Here is a 17,312-nt window from a genome sequence, read left to right on the forward strand (position 1 = left end):
CGTGGTTTAGCTATTACCGTGCAAACCTGATTATTCTCTATAACAAAGATATCAGGCCTACGATTAACTCAACAGCGATAGCGATAAACATAGAATGTCATTAAGGTCACCCCCCAAATACCGTCCCTGACGTGGCGACAACAGCGGCAACCCTGCAACTAATCCAGACCTTGTAAAAAAAAAAAAAAAAACATACCCCCTTGTCAAGATCGACACCCATTATCTATGGATATGAAAATTGCTTGGAAATCTCTACAGCAGACGTGGCTGAGCAAATTTGAGTTGTTAATGCTAAGATAACTAATCTCAGGGTCAAAAGCCTCCACTGGGTCCTGAAGTCTTGGTATAGTAGATGGATCCGGGTTTTCTCGGTCCGCGTGACTTTATCTCTCATTCCTGCCGTTTTGTATGTATGGTTCCGGGCGCCAGTGCCACTCCCGGCTTTTGCCGATCCTTTCTGCCCTGTAGAGTCATACCCTGGATACGAGACAATGAATGGAAGTTTTGAATTTTTGCTGGGGCTGGAGGGTATAAATAGGGCTGGGGGTTTAGAGGGAGTTGTACATGTAATCAGTCTGATACATAGGATATCGAACAATAAGTGAATACTTTACTACTGAGCTCTTCATATTGTCTTCTACTACGAGCATACCGACTGCTTTCATACCCAATGAATTCGTTAACAGCAACGGCGCCCATTCGGGCTGCCATTCCAAAGTCATTCATGCATATCGCTACTCGAAATTACTCCGGTGTCATTGCTATGAGCGGTCTGCGCTGTAGCGGGTCGTTGGTGGCAAATAGACATCAGACAGCTGGGAAGCGATTCATATCAACCACGCCCAAGTCGCAGATCAAGGAATTCTTTCCTCCCCCGACTGCTCCTCATGTGAAGGAGGTGGAAACAGCTTGGGTCCATCCTGTGTACGTTCATCTCGCGCGTGCATGATAGTGAGTGGAGCTGACAATAGCAGCTATACCGAAGAGCAGATGAAACAAGTCGCAATCGCGCACCGAGACGCAAAGAATTGGGCCGACTGGGTTGCGTTGGGAACGGTGCGGATGCTGAGATGGGGCATGGATCTTGTGACTGGATATCGGCACCCTCCACCAGGCAGGGAACACGAGGCCAGGTTCAAAATGACAGAGCAGAAGTGGCTTACGCGCTTCATCTTCCTGGAAAGCGTGGCTGGCGTACCAGGCATGGTGGGAGGCATGCTGAGACATCTGAGTAGTTTGCGGCGCATGAAGAGAGATAATGGATGGTATGCTACATCTCGTGATTGTCAAAGATGACAGACACTGACCACGTCTAGGATTGAAACACTGCTGGAGGAAGCATACAACGAGCGTATGCATTTGCTGACCTTCCTTAAGCTCGCAGAGCCCGGATGGTTCATGCGCCTGATGGTTCTTGGAGCACAAGGGGTTTTCTTCAACGGATTCTTCCTGTCTTACCTCATGTCGCCACGCATATGCCACCGTTTCGTCGGATACCTCGAGGAGGAAGCGGTGATCACATATACCCGCGCAATCAAGGAGATTGAAGCTGGAAGTCTTCCCGCATGGGAGAAGACGGAGGCCCCCGAGATCGCCGTGCAGTATTGGAAGATGCCAGAGGGTCAGCGCAGCATGAAGGATCTCCTGCTGTATGTTCGGGCAGATGAAGCCAAACACCGGGAGGTGAACCATACACTGGGAAACCTAAACCAGGCGATCGACCCCAACCCATATGCCGCCAAGTACAAGGATCCGACAAAGGCGCATCCGAACAAGGGGATTGCAGTCCTGAAACCCACTGGATGGGAGCGGGAGGAGGTGATCTGAGTTCACATGCCAGATATTTGGTTTCTTTCACAGACAACCGGCTGGACCGGGTCTACAATGCGGCTTGAGCGTCAGCATATTATTGTCAGTGCAACATCGGGCTTATCGACCTGATGTTGGTGTTTCAAAATTCCTAGATTAGCACATTCAATTCAGCGAATAGATCTCCTCTCAATGATGACGACAATGGATGTTATGAACATGGATAATGTTTCAGTTTTCCGCTCCGAGATGATCAGGAGTGATATATCCCACCAGTAGTGATGGGAGCGGGTGTTCCTGAGCGCAAAGATGGATGGAAAACCGTGCCGAAGTTTGGATGCGGGGCTTCCAGGCACCGGGGAGGCGCTAAGCCCAGGCAGGACAAGGGCCGCCCGGCCGGATGACTTTCTTGGGACGCTTTGCATGATTCCCTCTAAGCACTTCCTAAAAGGAGGTGGATATCTGGATGTTCGGATTTATGAACCTGACTCGAGTGATGAGGCGAACAGCCCTACCTCAGGGGGAGAGCTGGATGAAGCAGAGCAAAGAACAAAAAAAGAAAAGAAAGCAATCGGCACTACTATAAATAACAGTGCAGGACTACTTATCTAGAAAGTACCACGACAACTCCCGGTGGCCGACGAGTTGGCACCGCGGCCATCGACCCGCTTCCCCTTTTAGTGGTAAAAATCCCCCTTTCGAGTCACGCCCAAATTAAATTCGTCGGCCGATCGATCACCATCACCAGTCACTCATCCGAGGCCCTATCCCTATTTTTAATCACGTCAAAACGGTTCCTGTTCCCCCCCGACGACCACCTGTCCTTTCCTGCTTTAGTGTGAGGCATATCCCATCTCTCGCCCAAACCGGATCTGTGCCCTCCAACGCCATACCGTTGAGATCTATCGTCTGCGAAAGTGCCAACCCTTCCCATCAAACGCATCGTCCAAAGCTTAGCATATGCCCAATATGGATGAATCTGTCGAGCCCGAATTCATGGCCCCTGTCCGAGCCTCGTCGCCCTCCCCCTCCATCCCAGCGACGCCGGCTATCTCCTCCTGTCCCTCACCAGATCGTACCTTTTCGACCATCTCCTCTCTGTCGACTTCTTCCGCCACTTCCGCCGATGCCAGGTCTTCCGTCTCCATCTCATCCAAGCGACGAGGATACATTCGCCCTCAGGGGGTCGAGTTCGCGGAGTCCGCCAAAAACCGGGAGAGTGTCATGAGTCTGGGTAGCATCGCTCATCTGCAATACTATTTTGCACGAACCGGTCTACTGGACGGCAAAGGTGCCCAGGCTAGGGAATTTAAAAAGAAAAAGAAGCCGGAGGATATGCCGCGACTGCTCTTGACCCCCAACGCTCGGTTTATCGATGACTTGACTCTCAGTCCGACCAGTGCCAGTCCCACCGATGACGAAAGTGAAAGCATAGATCCTAGGGAGGAGGTGTATGACGAGGATGTTGAAGTCATGCTTCCTCCCACGGTCAGTACCTACAGCATCAAAACGCATCACATCCCGCCCCCACCTAAACTCAAGGCTCTGCGGAAGGATCTGCGGGACGCATTGGAGAAAGCCGAACACAGTATCGAATCAATCGATGCTCAAAAGGAACCGCCGGCGGAGATGATTCCCCCGCGGATTAGTCTTTCGAGTGACGATATGCCTGACGCTGCGGAAGACCCCTCGCGTCAGGCGCCTGCAGAAGCAACCCCGCAGACCTGGCAAGAGATCCAGGGCATGCGGGTCCTAGACACTGTCACTTTTGCGATCCGAGCCGCTAAAATCTACTATACTGCGCATGAGCGGCCCGATCGATTGGCGAAGATCAAAAGCGAGCGCGAAATACGACAAGAGCTGTTCAATGTGCTAGAGGTCCTGAAGCGGTGGGCGTCCCGAAACTTTGCAGACGGTCTTCGCGAGGATGAACGCTCTGGCATTGTTGGATGGATGGCCAACGTGCGTGACATGTTGGCCCGGGAAGCTCAACTGGAGTCATTTGAAGCCAAAGAGCGAGCCGCCTGGATCTGGACCGAGGGTGAATGGATCGGTAAGGAGCGCGAGCGCGAGACTTTGTTCCTGCGTAGTCTGATCGGCTCCGACGCGCAGCTGCCGACATGGACTGCGCCGGAGGATGGCTCACCGCCACCCGCCATGCTGGAACGGCTGCGGGATGGACGCGACCTGGTGCGCGCCCATAATTTTGCCGTCAAGAACTCGAAGCGGCCGTTCCTCGATATCAAAACCTACCATCAGGATGTGGCCAAGCCCTACCGACGGGCCGAAAACCTTCGCTTCTGGGTGAAGGCGGCGGAGCTCCGGTGGGAGACGAAGTTGGAGATGGATGTGATGGGGATTGTGCATGGCAACAGTGAAGAGGCCTGGAAACAGTTCGACCAGGCTCTTCTGGCCTGGTGTAAAGTGGTGCGTGAGGAGCTCGTCCGAGACTGGCGCGAGAGGCGAGCTTCAGCAGCGAGCCTTCCACCCGACGATCTGGTGGTACGGCCTATGTGAGGGGGAATTTGGGAAAAGAAAGGGTCTACATGAGTAACTAACAACTTCGCTGGAGAGGGAGGAAAGGAGAGTTGTAATGATTGGGACTGGTTGGAACTGGTTGGAACTGATTGGGACCACGTATGGCGACTGGTTATTGCGTTTGTTTGCTGTCTACTCCGACGCCCATTGATACCCCTTACTTGTCGGAGTGCAGTCGGATTTGAATATGTTTTGGTGTCACTCCTCATTTCTTCTGCTGTCCTCCCAGCCACGTCAAGCTGGGAGAAGCGTATAAATTCAACTTTTGGTCATCTACAGTCCATGGGACTGTTGTGTTCGGTGCAGAGCACACCTTTCTGTTTCTTTTTTCTTCTTTCTTTTTCCTTTCTTATCTTGTCCGATCATTTTACTTAATCTATCCTGCACGGGGTCGCGGGAGGGATCCATGGATGGAAGTGTACATAGGAATGGCTGGCTGGTAGCGAGAATGCCATGATTCGAGACGAGAACCATACACAAACAAAGTAAACCAACCAACCGAACGCCACTCAGACGGGAGGAAGAAAGATCCAAGGAGATGGAAGACAGGGAAAATACCCAAGAGACCGGACTGGTGTAACGGTCAGGCCAAAGTCAATTTGGTTATTTACCATTCTCTCGAGGATAAAGTTTTACTGACGATTGAAAGGGAGACTGAGGGGATTATCCCCCGGTTATTCCTTACTATTTCCTCCCCCCAAACGGGTGATCGGCTGCCCGCCTGAGAGCCCGAAAGGGACAGGTTGCCGCTTATCCTTCATTCCAACTGGCTTGACCTCCTTCTTCTCTCTCTCTCTCCCTCCCTCTTCTTTCCCTTGCTATGTCCGCCCCTCTGCTGCCCAATCGTCTATCATGTAGTCAGTCATTCTTGTCAAAAAGCAGTTCTTCTTACCTTGGTGTTGGAGGGAAAAAAAAGACAAAAAGCAAAGCAAAGAAAGACAAGCAAAGAGCACAGACGGTGTAGCCCGACCGCCTACACATTCACAGCCCGATTACTTTATTCTTATTATCTGACAGGCTGAAACCGGATAGGGGCAGCAGCAGACGGACAGGGAACGGAAGGCAAATTACACTACTTTCTACTTACTACCCAAGCACATACTAGCTGACATAGCCCGGCCGCAGCGTTGGCGCATCCTCAGCCCATCAACCACATTCCTCTACCCACCGTCGTTCTTCACTAAACACACTAGTTCCTGGCATCCTACAGGCCAGCGCCCATCCCCCTCGTGGATCGCATCCATGCGTGCCATGTCCACCGCGTCAACGGCTACCACTGCGACCACCCACCCCCCGGATGCCGGGGCCAACCTGTCCACGTCGCAGTTATTCTCCTCCCCTCCTCCTCCTCCTCCACCCGCCCTGTCTATCTCCCATGTCGACCAGTCAATACCGCGACGAATCAAGTCCAAGTCGTCCCTACGAAGCCTCCGCAGCTTGGGCAGTAGCAGTGAACCCGACGATAACCAACAACACCACCACCACCAACAACACGACCTCGGCTTCGACAAGACTCTTGTCCGCCCGTCAATTCTCCGTCGCTTGTCCCCCGGCCTGGCTGCCCGCGTCAAGTTACTAGACGGTAGTAACAAACACAACAGTCCCTCTCGCAACCCCGGTGCCGTCGGTCGGATCCCCGAGGAACAAATCAAAGAACTCGACAAGTCGCATCAGGATTTATCCAAATCCATTAAGATCGAAAGGAAGGGTCGCTCATGGAATGCTTTACCTCGGCTACACAAGGATAAGAAATCTCACGGAAGTGATTCCAACCACTTAGAGGTCCCCGAACCGCAGCTACCGGAAGAAACCCCAGAGGAGTTGGAGGAGTTACTCACGCCCGACTCGGATCGTCCCCTGGATCTGCCTCTGGATCAAGGGCTGGAAGAAGAGGTCCCGCTGTCGGAAGAGGCCGAAGAGCCTGAAGAGGCTGTGAAGGTTGAGGCTGCTGGGGAAGACGTTATCGAGGAAGACCCTTTTGAAGAAGACGCTGTTGCGGAGCAAGGCGTTGCAGAAGAAATTGTGGAAGAAAGTGACGTTGCTGACGAGGCCGTTGAGGTAGAGGCTACTCTGGAAGAGCCCCAAACCGACATGTCTGTCGTTCAGCATGCTCCGGCGCCATTAGAGCCTAGGCCAGCGCCCCTACCTGACGTCCCCGAGCAGACAGACTTTGAGAAGTACATACAGAGCACCAATGAAGACGATTCGAATCCACCCCCGCCACCGCCAAAAGACTCTCCGCGCCCACGATCGACCACTTCCCTAAGCTCACAATCCTACTTCAACCCCCAGGGGTTGCAGCGCACGGAGTCCATCTACTCATTTTCTCGCGCCTCGTTTAGCAACCAACTCTCCCAGCTCACGTCCATCCCCCTTCCGCAACCGTCGTCGCTCGAGGCTAGTATCTCATCCATTGCAACCGCCCCTGCGGCGGTTCGGGCGCTCACCGGAGCGGCAGAGCAAATTCAAATATGGGTCAAGAAGGCCTCGGATGTGCTAGGGGGGTTGGATGCAGAGGATGACGTGGAGTGGGCAGCTGCGGCCGGACGAGAAGGTCTGGAGGGGGTGGACAAGGCGATCATCCGGTTCGAGAGCCTGATCAACGTCTACGTCAGGGCGATCGAGGAAGTGCAGCTGCGCGAGGATATTGGCGACGTGAGTACCGATAGCCTCCAGACGATCGTCGTGCAGATGGACACGATCATACAAAGCTGGGCCAACATCAAGAATCGACTCCGGGGAGTCAAAGGACAGGTTGAGCTGGCAATGGAGTGGGAAGAGCTGTGGGGGAACGTCTTGGGCGATGTGACGGTGGAGGTAGAGAGTCTCACCGGGCTGATCTTCGAGATGGAAGAAAAACGGCACTGGACGCTGGCAGGCGAGCAGGACTCTAGCGCCTCTGGGCTCGACATCAATGAGCTGGAGACCATCGTGGAAGAGACCCCATCCCAGGCGCAACTGCTGTCCAGCAAACGACTCAGTATAGATCCCATCCTTACCGGGCCACCGACGATGGACATGCCGGTTATTCAGACGCCACATGACGACACGAATCACTCGAACCTCATCGCGCTGTTCGCACGAATACAACCGTTGCGAGCGTCGCTTGATTTCTTGCCGATGAGAATGTCCATGTTTCAAGCGCGGGCTGAGAGGATCTTTCCCAGCGCTTGTGAGGAGCTCGAGGAACGGCGGGGCCATCTTGAACAGAGCTTTCAAAAGCTGGAGCAGGATGCAGATGCGCTGCAGAAAGAGCTCAACGAAGACCGGTGGATCCTCGTCTTCCGTAACGCGGGTGGACAGGCGCAGAAAATGTTCGACTCGGTGGAACGCAGCATCGCAAAACTGCAGGAGGCCATCGAGACATGCGCCCATCTGCACGATGCAACGTTGTTTACGAAACGTATCGAAAGCTACGAGGCTAAGAAGCAGCACTATGTGGCAGCGATTGAGCGGGTAGTCTCGATTATTCGCAAGGGTGTCGATGACCGACTGACGGTGAACGGAGAGATTCTGCGACTGCTGTCGGACATGACCTCAAGGGTCGACGCCCTGAAGGCGAGTGTCCGGGTGATGGATGAGTGGCTGGAGGACATAAACTTTGTCCGATCACAGCATCTCCGGGACTCGATCTCCAGTATCATGACGATGGACAGTCCTCTGACCGGCAGTGTCGCCGATACTCCGGGGAGCTCACCGGCATCTTCAGTGGTGATGACGCCCGCGAACCCCCTCAAGGGCTCTGCTACGCCAATGGGAACATCTAGTCGACGTGGCAGCTCGGTCAGCTCTGCAGCGCGAACGACAATGTCCAAGATGCGACGGTACTCGGGCATCCCGCAGGCGACGGCCGCGCTGACCAGCAAGAAGTCGTCTCTCCCCAAGCCTTCGCTCACTGCGCCGTCACCGAGTCGGATGGGCGCCGCCACACCCACCCCTGCTGCGCGTAAGCCTGTCAAGCCGGCGCCGTCACCAATTCCCAATCGTCCGCGCTGGACCAACAGCACCAACACGAACGACCTATATGTCGGCCACGTGTACAAACCCAATCCTACTCCCCGCAAGCCCTCTGCTTCTGGGCGCACATCACGGCCCTCATCGACCATACCTATGGGACCGTTCCGGCGCGATATGTCGGTCTCTCCAGCACCGATGACGGCACGCTCTATGAGTCGGGTTTCCAGCCGCCTGACGAATCGCAGCCCAGAACGCATGGGCTCTCCTACACCTAATCGTTCTATCCTCGACCCTCCTCCTTACAGCAAGCTCCGGCGGCCCGACGGCATGTCGAACGCGCCGCGCAGCCGACAGAGCTTTGCGGGGCTGTCGTTCAGCCGCAGTGTGTCGCATGACCACGAACGAAACATTGCCAGTCCGACGAAGACGCCGCGGCCAGGCACCGCGCTGGGGCATTCCGCGAACCGGCGGATCAGCTTGATCCCATTGCCGAAGAACAACCCGACGCCTCGCAGCAAGCTCGGAGAGCGGCCGCCATGGCGGTAATCGGGAAGATACCATACTATGTGACATAGCATTTCCGGGGGTCTTTGATTTCTAGCATTTCCGTTGTTCGATCTCGCATTAACTTCACACACTCATGTACTATGCATATTGGCATTGCGGTTCGGGAGCCAGTGGTGTCAGATACCAGATTGCTTGAAGCCGGTTGTTAGATTGATTCCCCACTCGCATTGATTTAGGAGTATTTCATTGATTGAAGGGAGCGACTTCATGTATTGGGGTATGTTTTAATTGCAATACACTTTATATTATATATGTATATTATTTTATTTTCGTTTCGATTATACCAAGGATTTCCCAATGATAAGCGCATCAACGAGATCAGGACTATTCGCCAGACGCGCAGCACCCGGCACACGACCAATAACCTGGAATCCCAGATTCTCCCAGATTTTGACGGAAGCAACATTATTCTCAAAGACGAGGTTAAACACGGAGTATTTGTATCCCTACCCAGAATTAGCACCACCCAACCATCCATCCCCAAACCACCCCCGAAATGAAGAAATAAAGAAAAAACATACCAACTTCGGCGCCACCTCCAGATAAACCTCCCCCATAACCCTCCCAACACCACGATTCCTGGCCGCGGGAGTCGTAAAGAACCCGGCATTACAAACATGCGAGCAGCGTCCTATCCCAATACCAGTTAGCATACATACATATTATCCTATCCCCAAATCCACATATATCATATCAATCAAATAAATAACAAGTGAGAGAGCGAGAGAGAGAAATACCCGGATAATTCGGCTTCACATAAAACGTCCCCAGACAAACCCTCTCCCAATCCCTGCCCTCCCTCAACCCATTCCCATCCCCCTCACCATCATCAACAACAGCAACCACTGCAAATGTCCCAAACCAATACGTCCGGTAGAGGTCATACTCGAGGGGCGATTCCATGGGATAGGTACATCCTTTGAGAATCTCTTCGGAGAATTCCCTGTGTAGGTAGTGGAGGAGAGAGGAGGGGAGGGAGTCGGGCCCCGTGGTTATGGGGTAAAGGGTGATGCGGGTGTTGTCGCGGAGGGTGCGGGAGATGGGGGAGAGGGAAGGGTTGGGGGTTGGTGGGGGGATGTGGGTGGTGGGGTCTTCGAGGAGGGAGGGCATTTTCTCGTTCTTGTCTCTCTATGAGAATATGGGGGAGGGGGAGGAGGAGGTGGTGGTGGTGGTAATGGTGTGTATAAGGTTGTGTGATGAGACGAGGTGGGAAGGGAAGAAGGGAGTTGGAGTGGGATGGTGAGTTAGTGAGGGGATCAGTTGGGGTATATGTATGGATTTGATGTGGGGAATGGAGATAGATGTCGACGGTAGGGCGTGCATAAGTAAGATTTTTAGTATGGCATTGGAATAGGATTGACTGGTTTTATTCTTTCTTTTCAGGTACGGTGGGGGCAGTGGGATGGGGGGTTTTGTACCATATATTGCCATGGATTGAGGGTTTGTGTGGCGAGTGGTATGTACTATGTAGTATAGAATAGATTGTTGATTGTCATTGAGAGTGTCTGTCAATTGATGTCTATTCTACTATATTTTGGTGTTAGAATCAAGTCTGTTATGAGGGTTAAGACATGCATATCTGCATTCTGCATGTCGATTTGGCTTATCAGTCCCGATCTCGGATATCGGATATTTCGGGTGGTTTCCGGTTGTTCGGTATATTACTATATGGTCTCTTATAGCAGCTTTTTTATTGCACCTTTTTTGGTAGGTTGGTGAACATTTTGATATGGGTTATGTGCTAGTTTGAGTATATTTGACATTCTAGAGCTGGTTTTTTTTCTGTGATGTCCATAGTTGCAGTTACTATCCTATTAGTTCAAATCGATTTCTACTATATAAAGAGCTGATGTTCATCAAATGTACTCTACAACAATCCTATTAACCTCTATATACATGATCTACACAATCCATCAACTTATACCATATCATACAATCCGGGTATCCCAACTTTACCTCTCCCCATACTTTCTAGACCTACCTCCCCTGCAATAACCTCATCAATTATTGCTTCTCCCCCTCCCCCTCTCCCTCCCCATCCTTATTCTGAATCGCCTGCATAAGCTCATACAACTGCCCAATCTGCTGATCTATCTCCCAGTTAGCACACACCACCCTACCCCAAACCACACCAGCTGATAGGCAGTAACTCCAATGGAGTAGTAACTCACCACTCATCTTATCCAGTTTACTCTTATCCAACTTCTCCCCAATCCACGCATCTCCCTCCAATTTCTGCGCATATAATTGCCATTCCGTGAGGAAACCAATCTACCATCACATCACCATATCATTAGCAATCCACACACTCAATATGCGTCATAATAAGAGGGGATGGGATGTACAATATGCAACGGATTATCCACATTCCGATGAGCCCGGAATTCACTCTTCACATAGCCATCACCCAGGATCCGCATCTCGGGGTCAAGTTTCTTGCGGTGCACGCGGAGAATGCGACGGTAGAGCTGCAGCGGCGGGAGCAGGGCCAAGGTCTCGGAGAGGCTGGATTTGGAGCCGAAGGTGGACGGCGTGGCGAGACGGCGGGCGGCCGTGGGGGTAAAGCGGAGGAATTGGGACATGCTGGTCTTTTTTTCTTTCTTCAATTTCCTGGTCGCTTTAGGTAGGGAATAAAGTGACAATTGTAAGCAGACGAAGTTGGGGAATGATGGATGATGAAATGCGATTACTGCCGCGGATCCCTCCAAGGCGGAGAACCAAAGCATACCAGCACTCCGTTTTTGGGAGGCTATGATTGGTTCGTTCATCGGAGTTTCAATCGATACAATATTCTTTTCATCTACCCATTATCATCCCACTATATACCAATATCTCAATTCTTCCGGTCCAACAGAAAAGATAAAAGGGACAAAAATGCTCCCCACCCCCTGCACCTCCCACGTCTCCTTCGACACCATCTACGAACCCTCCGAAGACTCCTACCTCTTCCTAGACACACTCTCCTCATCCAACGAATCCGCCTGGCTCACGAACCACTTCTCCCCATCAACATCCTCGCCCTCCCCGCTCCTTCTCGAAGTCGGCACCGGCTCCGGCGTCGTCCTCGCCTTCCTCACCGCAAACTCCCACCACATTCTCGGCCGCACTGATGTTCTTGCCCTCGGCACGGACGTTAACCGTAATGCATGTCTTGCGACGAGACAGACGGTTTTGAAGGCGATTGAGGAGCAGCAGCAACAACAACAAAAACAATCCCAATCAGTCTCTACAGATGATTCTAAAACCTCTCAAATCAAATCCCTCATCTCCTCAACACTTACCTCCGACCTCGCCTCGCCGATTCGTCCTCACTCGATTGATATCCTGCTGTTTAATCCGCCGTATGTGCCTACGCCGGAATTGCCGCGGTTACCTAGTAAGGAGGATAATGATGAAGGAGATAAGGAAGGGGGCATGTCGAGGAGTGAAAAGTTTGAGAGGGAGTCGTATTTTCTCTCGTTGACGTATGCCGGGGGTAAAGATGGGATGGAGATTACAGAGAGGTTGTTGGCGGATATTCCGAGGGTGTTGAGTCAGAGGGGCGTGGCGTATGTGTTGCTTTGTGCGCAGAATCGGCCGAGGGAGGTGGTGGAGAGGATCATGGGTTGGGATGGGGATATGGAGGGAGGGAGGTGGTGTGCTGAGTTGGTTGGGAGTAGTGGGGTGCAGGCGGGGTGGGAGAAGTTGGTTATTGTGAGGGTTTGGAGGGAGTTCACTTCTTCTTCTTCTTCTTCTTCTTCTTCTTAGGGGTTTAGGTTGTGTATAGTTGGGGGTTATATACTACTGGGAAAATAGATGATAGACTAATGAGTGATGATGATGATGATGATAGACGAGGGTATGATTGATTTCTGACAACACTTCATACATACCATGAAGTGTGTATATTTCTGTTCTTCTTCGTGTGTGTTTATGTCGCGGCCACTGATTAGATAGATATACAGCAGAGTAAACTACTACTCTTCTCTTCTCGATCTCGAGTAGATTCGATTCGACTCGAGTCGGTCATTCATCGACACAACCGACCTACCTTGCAGTTTCGTCTCGAGTCTAATAAATAAATTAGACCCGACAATCCACCGCGCAACCCAACCCAACCCAGCAGACCTCGTATATCACCGCCGCTTTTCTCACCCATTTTCCTGGTCCAGCTTTTCCCCTCACACCCAGATCCAGACCAGACCAGTATCACGTCGAACCCATTCAGCGCAAATCAATCACCCAGCCATAGGATAGACAAGAGATAAAAAAGAGTCACAAAAAGAAACAAAAAAAAAACTCCGATCCTCAAGTAGTTGTAGTAGTAAAAATGAAATCGCAATGTCTAATACCAATCCCATCCAGCTTAGAATCCACGACCACGGCCACGGCCACGACCGCGCCCTCTACCACGAGGACCACCACGGCCACCACGGCCTCCGCGGTCGGCTTCCTTGCGCGCCTTGTTCTTGGGCTTGGGCGTGTCGTCGATCAGCAGCGTGTCGAGGGGCAGACTATCGGGCAGGATGTAGTAGCGGATCGTGGAGCCACGGATGTTGATGGTATCGAGGGATATAGGGTCGCGGCCTTTGGGGGTCATTTTGACCGTGCGGAGGGAGGTGTTCATCTGGGGGGAGACGGAGGTGATGGTGCCGTGGAGGATGGTGCCTATTATGGTCAGATTGATGGTTCACGAGTATTGAGGGCACTGATATTCAAGCGCTGAAGGATTAAGGGGGTAGACGCACCATTCTTCAGCTCAATCGTCACCGTCTCGTTGGCGCACTTCATCAGAAACCTGTGCAGAGGATTGTAATTAGTCGCTGTGCAATCTTCGCGGGCACAAGCTGCGTCGGGCGCTCTGGAGCTGCTGGCTTACCGAACGAGCTTCATGGTTGTGGATTTACGCGCAAAGGCACTCAATCAGGGTATAGAAATAGGGAAAATGGGTTGGGCGAGTCGAATACTAGCCGGCTTCGTCAGGGTCGAGTTAAGGTCGCTTGTCGACATCGCGGCTCTCAGAGGCTGAGCTTGGTTGACCGCCCGAGCACGTGACCGTTTCTACGAAATACAAGGCAGGATGGTTTATGTCGTTCCCATTATGCTTAATTGCACAAGACTAGCCAATATCGCTAACATGCCTAGATTAGCTAACAATGTTCCAACCGAAATCGCTTCATGGTATCTTGTAGAAAGTCCGAATATGTCACCAACGCCCGCCAAGGAACCGGAAGTTACAAAACGCCATGTCGCGCCTTGAAGATGGCGATCTTGTCATCGTAGAACAAGATCTCTCGCAGCCGATACGATACTCGAGACTTGTTGTAATCCATTTCAGAACCCTCCCCGTCTGACGATATCCTGTCGTCTGACGACAGGTCCGAGTGCGAGTCCATCGCGCTGACCCCGCCGTCGTCGTCAGATTCATCCTCATTGGTGTCTGATCCTGCCCACTCCTCGCCCCCAGGCACGAACCCCTCGCTATGGTTGTCGTCTGTGTCATAGAACTCTCCGGCATCGCCTTCTTTTGCCTCCAAGATCTCGTAACATTTATTTTGTATGCCTACATAGGTGATGCCCACCTCCGGACGGATAGTCACAATATCCAGGATCATCATCGCCAGTTCTTTCGGGTCTCGGTGAGCCTGCCGAGCGATATGTGGGATATGGAGCGCGCGAAGCTGAGGCATATACGGTAGCCTTTGAAGGAAATAGTGCTGCTGACGTTAGTACAAGAAATAAGGAGGTCGCTTGGTACTTACCCAGTCCTTTGAGTGCAGAGCTATAGAGAGCTCCCGCAGCCGTGGCATACGTCCGCTGCTGAGAAATGTGAGCATCTGGCGAGTGAACATCCACTTGTACCACCGCACACTGGGCATTTCGCTTCCCCCCGGTGCCCGCTGGGTGCTATCGACCAATATCTTTTGCAGGCTGAGATGATGGGTCTTAATAGCGTTCTTGTAGATGGCATCGATATGGACGATCGAGTCATACATCGGTGCCTCATGTAGGAATAGGGTTTGCAGCGTGTTGGGCGCGAGTGTATCCTTGATAAACAGCAGCAGATATGGCGACACAGCATCCGTGTGGATATGCCTGAGGTTCAAGCGATACTCAGAGGCACTCTGATCACCTTCGCGTCTACTATGTTTCGAGCGTGACGACACAGACGGGGAAAATTGCCGGCGCAGCGCTCTCCAAAGCTTTTCGTGGCTCTCACAACGAAAGATTGTCAATTTTGTCAGTTGTGCCCAGTCAAGCGCGTGCAACGCAACTGGAATCGACAGAGGAACGTGCTCGAGTTCTAGGGTATCGAGCTTCAATATCTGGTGACGGGACCCCGGCACAGCCAGAGGCTTTTCCGAGCATGAGTTTGGAATCTCTCGTGACAACTTAGTCTCCGACGCGATAGGCGGCTGTTGTTGTGCTATGTGCGTATTCTGCATATTCAAGGCAATGGAAGCGATGTCGTCCGCGGGCAAGGGAGACCCTGGAGTGCTATATAATAAAGAAAGTGCCTGATTTTCCGGCTGATTAGTCTCCGCATGACTTTCAGCTGCCTCCTGCTTTGGCACTGAATCTGCTTGAATCCGACTGGGGTGTGTGGGCTCCTCAGATCTTCCAAGAACAACCCCAAGTACGCCGCCAGACTTCGGCCATCCGGAATGGCCGCGGGATGGTGTTGGCTGCTCAGCCTGCCAGCTTCCTGCCGGCTTCAACCAAGACGCTTGGTAGACCTTGCTAGAAATGCCAATACGTAATTCTTTCAGACGGTCTCTGGATCGCTCAACAAGTACAGCCATTTCTTCGAGATACGACGGTTCATCTATATCAAGGACACTCAAGCTCTTTAGCGGCGGGAGTATCGACAGAGAAGGGTATTCTACATGCCCATATCTCTGTAGTAGCGAGGAATTACTAGCTGACCCTGCTAATGCTTGTGTGTCTGGAAGCGTCACGGAAGATGCAGTAGAGGGCCCGGCCAACGGACGCATGGTATTCTCGGAGTTGTCGTGCCAACGGACCCAAACGCGCTGCAGACGACAATCATGGCCGGGCCGATTTGCTAGCGATGAAAGCGCTATCCACACATCTCTCAAAACGCCGGTTGGCATGTCCCAAACGAACGTCTCCAGGTTGACCATCCGAGCCACAGCCAGAGCAACTAGCGTCCCCAACATTTTGCCAGTCTCCTTCGTTACAGAGTACTCTTGGACCCAGACAAGGGGACCGTTACCGACTGAGAATTTGCGAGTGTATTGTGCATAGTAGTTGCCTCGACGGATCTTCAAGAGTGTGTCTGGAGGGTCATCTTGACTCGGCGCAGGGCTATTGCAACCGCAATGGGGACAAGTTTGCGCTCGCCTTGGGGGTAGCTCGCGGAATATATCTTGTCCCATCACTAGCGTTGCAAGACCGTAAGAGAGAGCGTCCACGCCAGCCGGGTGGTCGGAGGATGACAGTGTTTCCGGCCATACGATATCAAAGCGAGAATACATCTGGGGGATCGCTAATGAATGGAGGGCAGAGCAAGTCAGAGCGAGAGATGTGAGGTCATTCGTATGCGTTACCTGGGATCATCCAAGTGTTAGTTTGTAGTAATGACTTGTCGCAGCCAGTTGATCAAGTATAGCCCGTACCTCTTTGATAATCACCTGTAATATATCGATGGGCAAATCGAGCAAGCGAAGAGGCCGCTTTGTTGTTGAAAGGGGTGTCGCATCCCGCTCCGAATGACTGCTTTGACAGGTTCCCGAGCCTACATCCTTTTGAATGCTATTGCGGGGTGGAGTCACCGGAATATCGACCGAAGTATCCTCTGTCTTCATGTCGTGCTCAGATCGATTCTCTGTCCGTTCCTCGGACCCATGGGAAGTGGTGCTGGCGCTGGACATGAACTCTTCTTCATCATCTGTTAGATTTTCCACATCGGAGCTGACTCTCGATCCCAGAAACAAGCTGCTGGGACCAGCCATGTTATTGCTGGCGGATAATGTATGGTAGCTATCCATGCCGACTGAGGAGGGGCTCCGAGCACCAGACGGAAACCAGCCACTGGCGCTGACTGGTGGCGCAATTGCGAATCAAAAGGTCTTGTTCGGAGTGACGGTCTTAAATAGGTCTGAGGGTCCGGAGTGATAATAAGGATGCTAGGAGCGGAAGTGACGGGATCGGATCCGGGGTAAACGAAGCAGTCGAGGACGGGGCGCCGGTGGGAACACGGGCAGATCGACCAGATGGCACCGCAACGAAGAAACCGCCAATCAGGGACCGGCGGTCAGATGCATGCTACTTGCCTCAGATCTGCATGCCACACATCAGCACGGCAAGGAATCCACTCTCGACACAGAGGAGCACGGAGTACAGAGTAGAGCTTGGAGATCCGTATCCTCGGTGGGACGCTGTCCACTTGGTGGCGGCGAGACGGTGGTTGGGGCCTCCCTTCCGGGCCTAGCGCCCCT

General features: G+C 52.4%; 8 protein-coding genes across 8 annotated transcripts; 4 read left to right on the forward strand and 4 right to left on the reverse strand.

Moving 5' to 3' along the window:
* Positions 1–670: 670 nt before the first annotated feature.
* On the forward strand, positions 671–1,827 carry BO87DRAFT_383841 (alternative oxidase; the record flags this gene model as incomplete). Its single annotated transcript, XM_025624671.1, has 3 exons — positions 671–924; positions 975–1,265; positions 1,317–1,827. 3 exons carry the CDS (start codon positions 671–673, stop codon positions 1,825–1,827), a joined length of 1,056 nt encoding a protein of 351 aa, XP_025482869.1.
* Positions 1,828–2,501: 674 nt separating this feature from the next.
* On the forward strand, positions 2,502–4,473 carry BO87DRAFT_206431 (uncharacterized protein). The gene has a single exon (XM_025618594.1). It carries the CDS (start codon positions 2,770–2,772, stop codon positions 4,324–4,326), a length of 1,557 nt encoding a protein of 518 aa, XP_025482870.1. The 5' UTR covers positions 2,502–2,769; the 3' UTR covers positions 4,327–4,473.
* A 642-nt stretch (positions 4,474–5,115) lies between these two features.
* On the forward strand, positions 5,116–9,155 carry BO87DRAFT_373783 (KAR9 family protein). Its single transcript, XM_025622632.1, has one exon. The coding sequence runs from the start codon at positions 5,590–5,592 to the stop codon at positions 8,848–8,850; it is 3,261 nt and encodes a 1,086-aa protein (XP_025482871.1). The 5' UTR covers positions 5,116–5,589; the 3' UTR covers positions 8,851–9,155.
* Positions 9,150–9,981, reverse strand: BO87DRAFT_352615 (GNAT family N-acetyltransferase; the record flags this gene model as incomplete). The annotated part of the gene is made up of 3 exons (XM_025621195.1): positions 9,150–9,317; positions 9,393–9,502; positions 9,609–9,981. 3 exons carry the CDS (start codon positions 9,979–9,981, stop codon positions 9,150–9,152), a joined length of 651 nt encoding a protein of 216 aa, XP_025482872.1.
* A 903-nt stretch (positions 9,982–10,884) lies between these two features.
* On the reverse strand, positions 10,885–11,535 carry BO87DRAFT_328310 (succinate dehydrogenase assembly factor 3; the record flags this gene model as incomplete). The annotated part of the gene is made up of 3 exons (XM_025620213.1): positions 11,217–11,535; positions 11,043–11,142; positions 10,885–10,961 (listed from the first exon to the last, which is right to left on the reverse strand). Coding segments are annotated over exons 1-3 (414 nt in total), but the record flags the coding sequence as incomplete, so codon positions are not given.
* Positions 11,536–11,686: 151 nt separating this feature from the next.
* On the forward strand, positions 11,687–12,618 carry BO87DRAFT_404456 (S-adenosylmethionine-dependent methyltransferase; the record flags this gene model as incomplete). Its single annotated transcript, XM_025625858.1, has 1 exon — positions 11,687–12,618. The coding sequence occupies exon 1, from the start codon at positions 11,746–11,748 to the stop codon at positions 12,616–12,618; it is 873 nt and encodes a 290-aa protein (XP_025482874.1). The 5' UTR covers positions 11,687–11,745.
* A 598-nt stretch (positions 12,619–13,216) lies between these two features.
* BO87DRAFT_383847 (mRNA splicing protein SMD1) lies at positions 13,217–13,743 on the reverse strand (the record flags this gene model as incomplete). The annotated part of the gene is made up of 3 exons (XM_025624672.1): positions 13,217–13,518; positions 13,599–13,648; positions 13,730–13,743. 3 exons carry the CDS (start codon positions 13,741–13,743, stop codon positions 13,217–13,219), a joined length of 366 nt encoding a protein of 121 aa, XP_025482875.1.
* Positions 13,744–13,942: 199 nt separating this feature from the next.
* Positions 13,943–17,236, reverse strand: BO87DRAFT_352622 (F-box domain protein). The gene is made up of 3 exons (XM_025621196.1): positions 16,491–17,236; positions 14,613–16,421; positions 13,943–14,567 (listed from the first exon to the last, which is right to left on the reverse strand). Exons 1-3 carry the CDS (start codon positions 16,860–16,862, stop codon positions 14,085–14,087), a joined length of 2,664 nt encoding a protein of 887 aa, XP_025482876.1. The 5' UTR covers positions 16,863–17,236; the 3' UTR covers positions 13,943–14,084.
* Between the last annotated feature and the right edge of the window lie 76 nt (positions 17,237–17,312).

This window comes from Aspergillus neoniger (genome assembly GCF_003184625.1).
Source record: "Aspergillus neoniger CBS 115656 unplaced genomic scaffold BO87scaffold_6, whole genome shotgun sequence".
NCBI lineage: Eukaryota > Fungi > Ascomycota > Eurotiomycetes > Eurotiales > Aspergillaceae > Aspergillus > Aspergillus neoniger.

Bases quoted from the DNA above. Each gene is read 5' to 3' on its own strand.
- BO87DRAFT_373783 (XM_025622632.1), top strand. From the start codon at position 5,590: ATGCGTGCCATGTCCACCGCGTCAACGGCTACCACTGCGACCACCCAC.
- BO87DRAFT_206431 (XM_025618594.1), top strand. From the start codon at position 2,770: ATGCCCAATATGGATGAATCTGTCGAGCCCGAATTCATGGCCCCTGTC.
- BO87DRAFT_352622 (XM_025621196.1), bottom strand. From the start codon at position 16,862: ATGGATAGCTACCATACATTATCCGCCAGCAATAACATGGCTGGTCCC. The intron at 16,422-16,490 runs GTACGGGCTATA...GGATGATCCCAG, and splicing joins TACAGGTGATTATCAAAGAG to GTAACGCATACGAATGACCT. The intron at 14,568-14,612 runs GTAAGTACCAAG...TAACGTCAGCAG, and splicing joins CTCTGCACTCAAAGGACTGG to CACTATTTCCTTCAAAGGCT.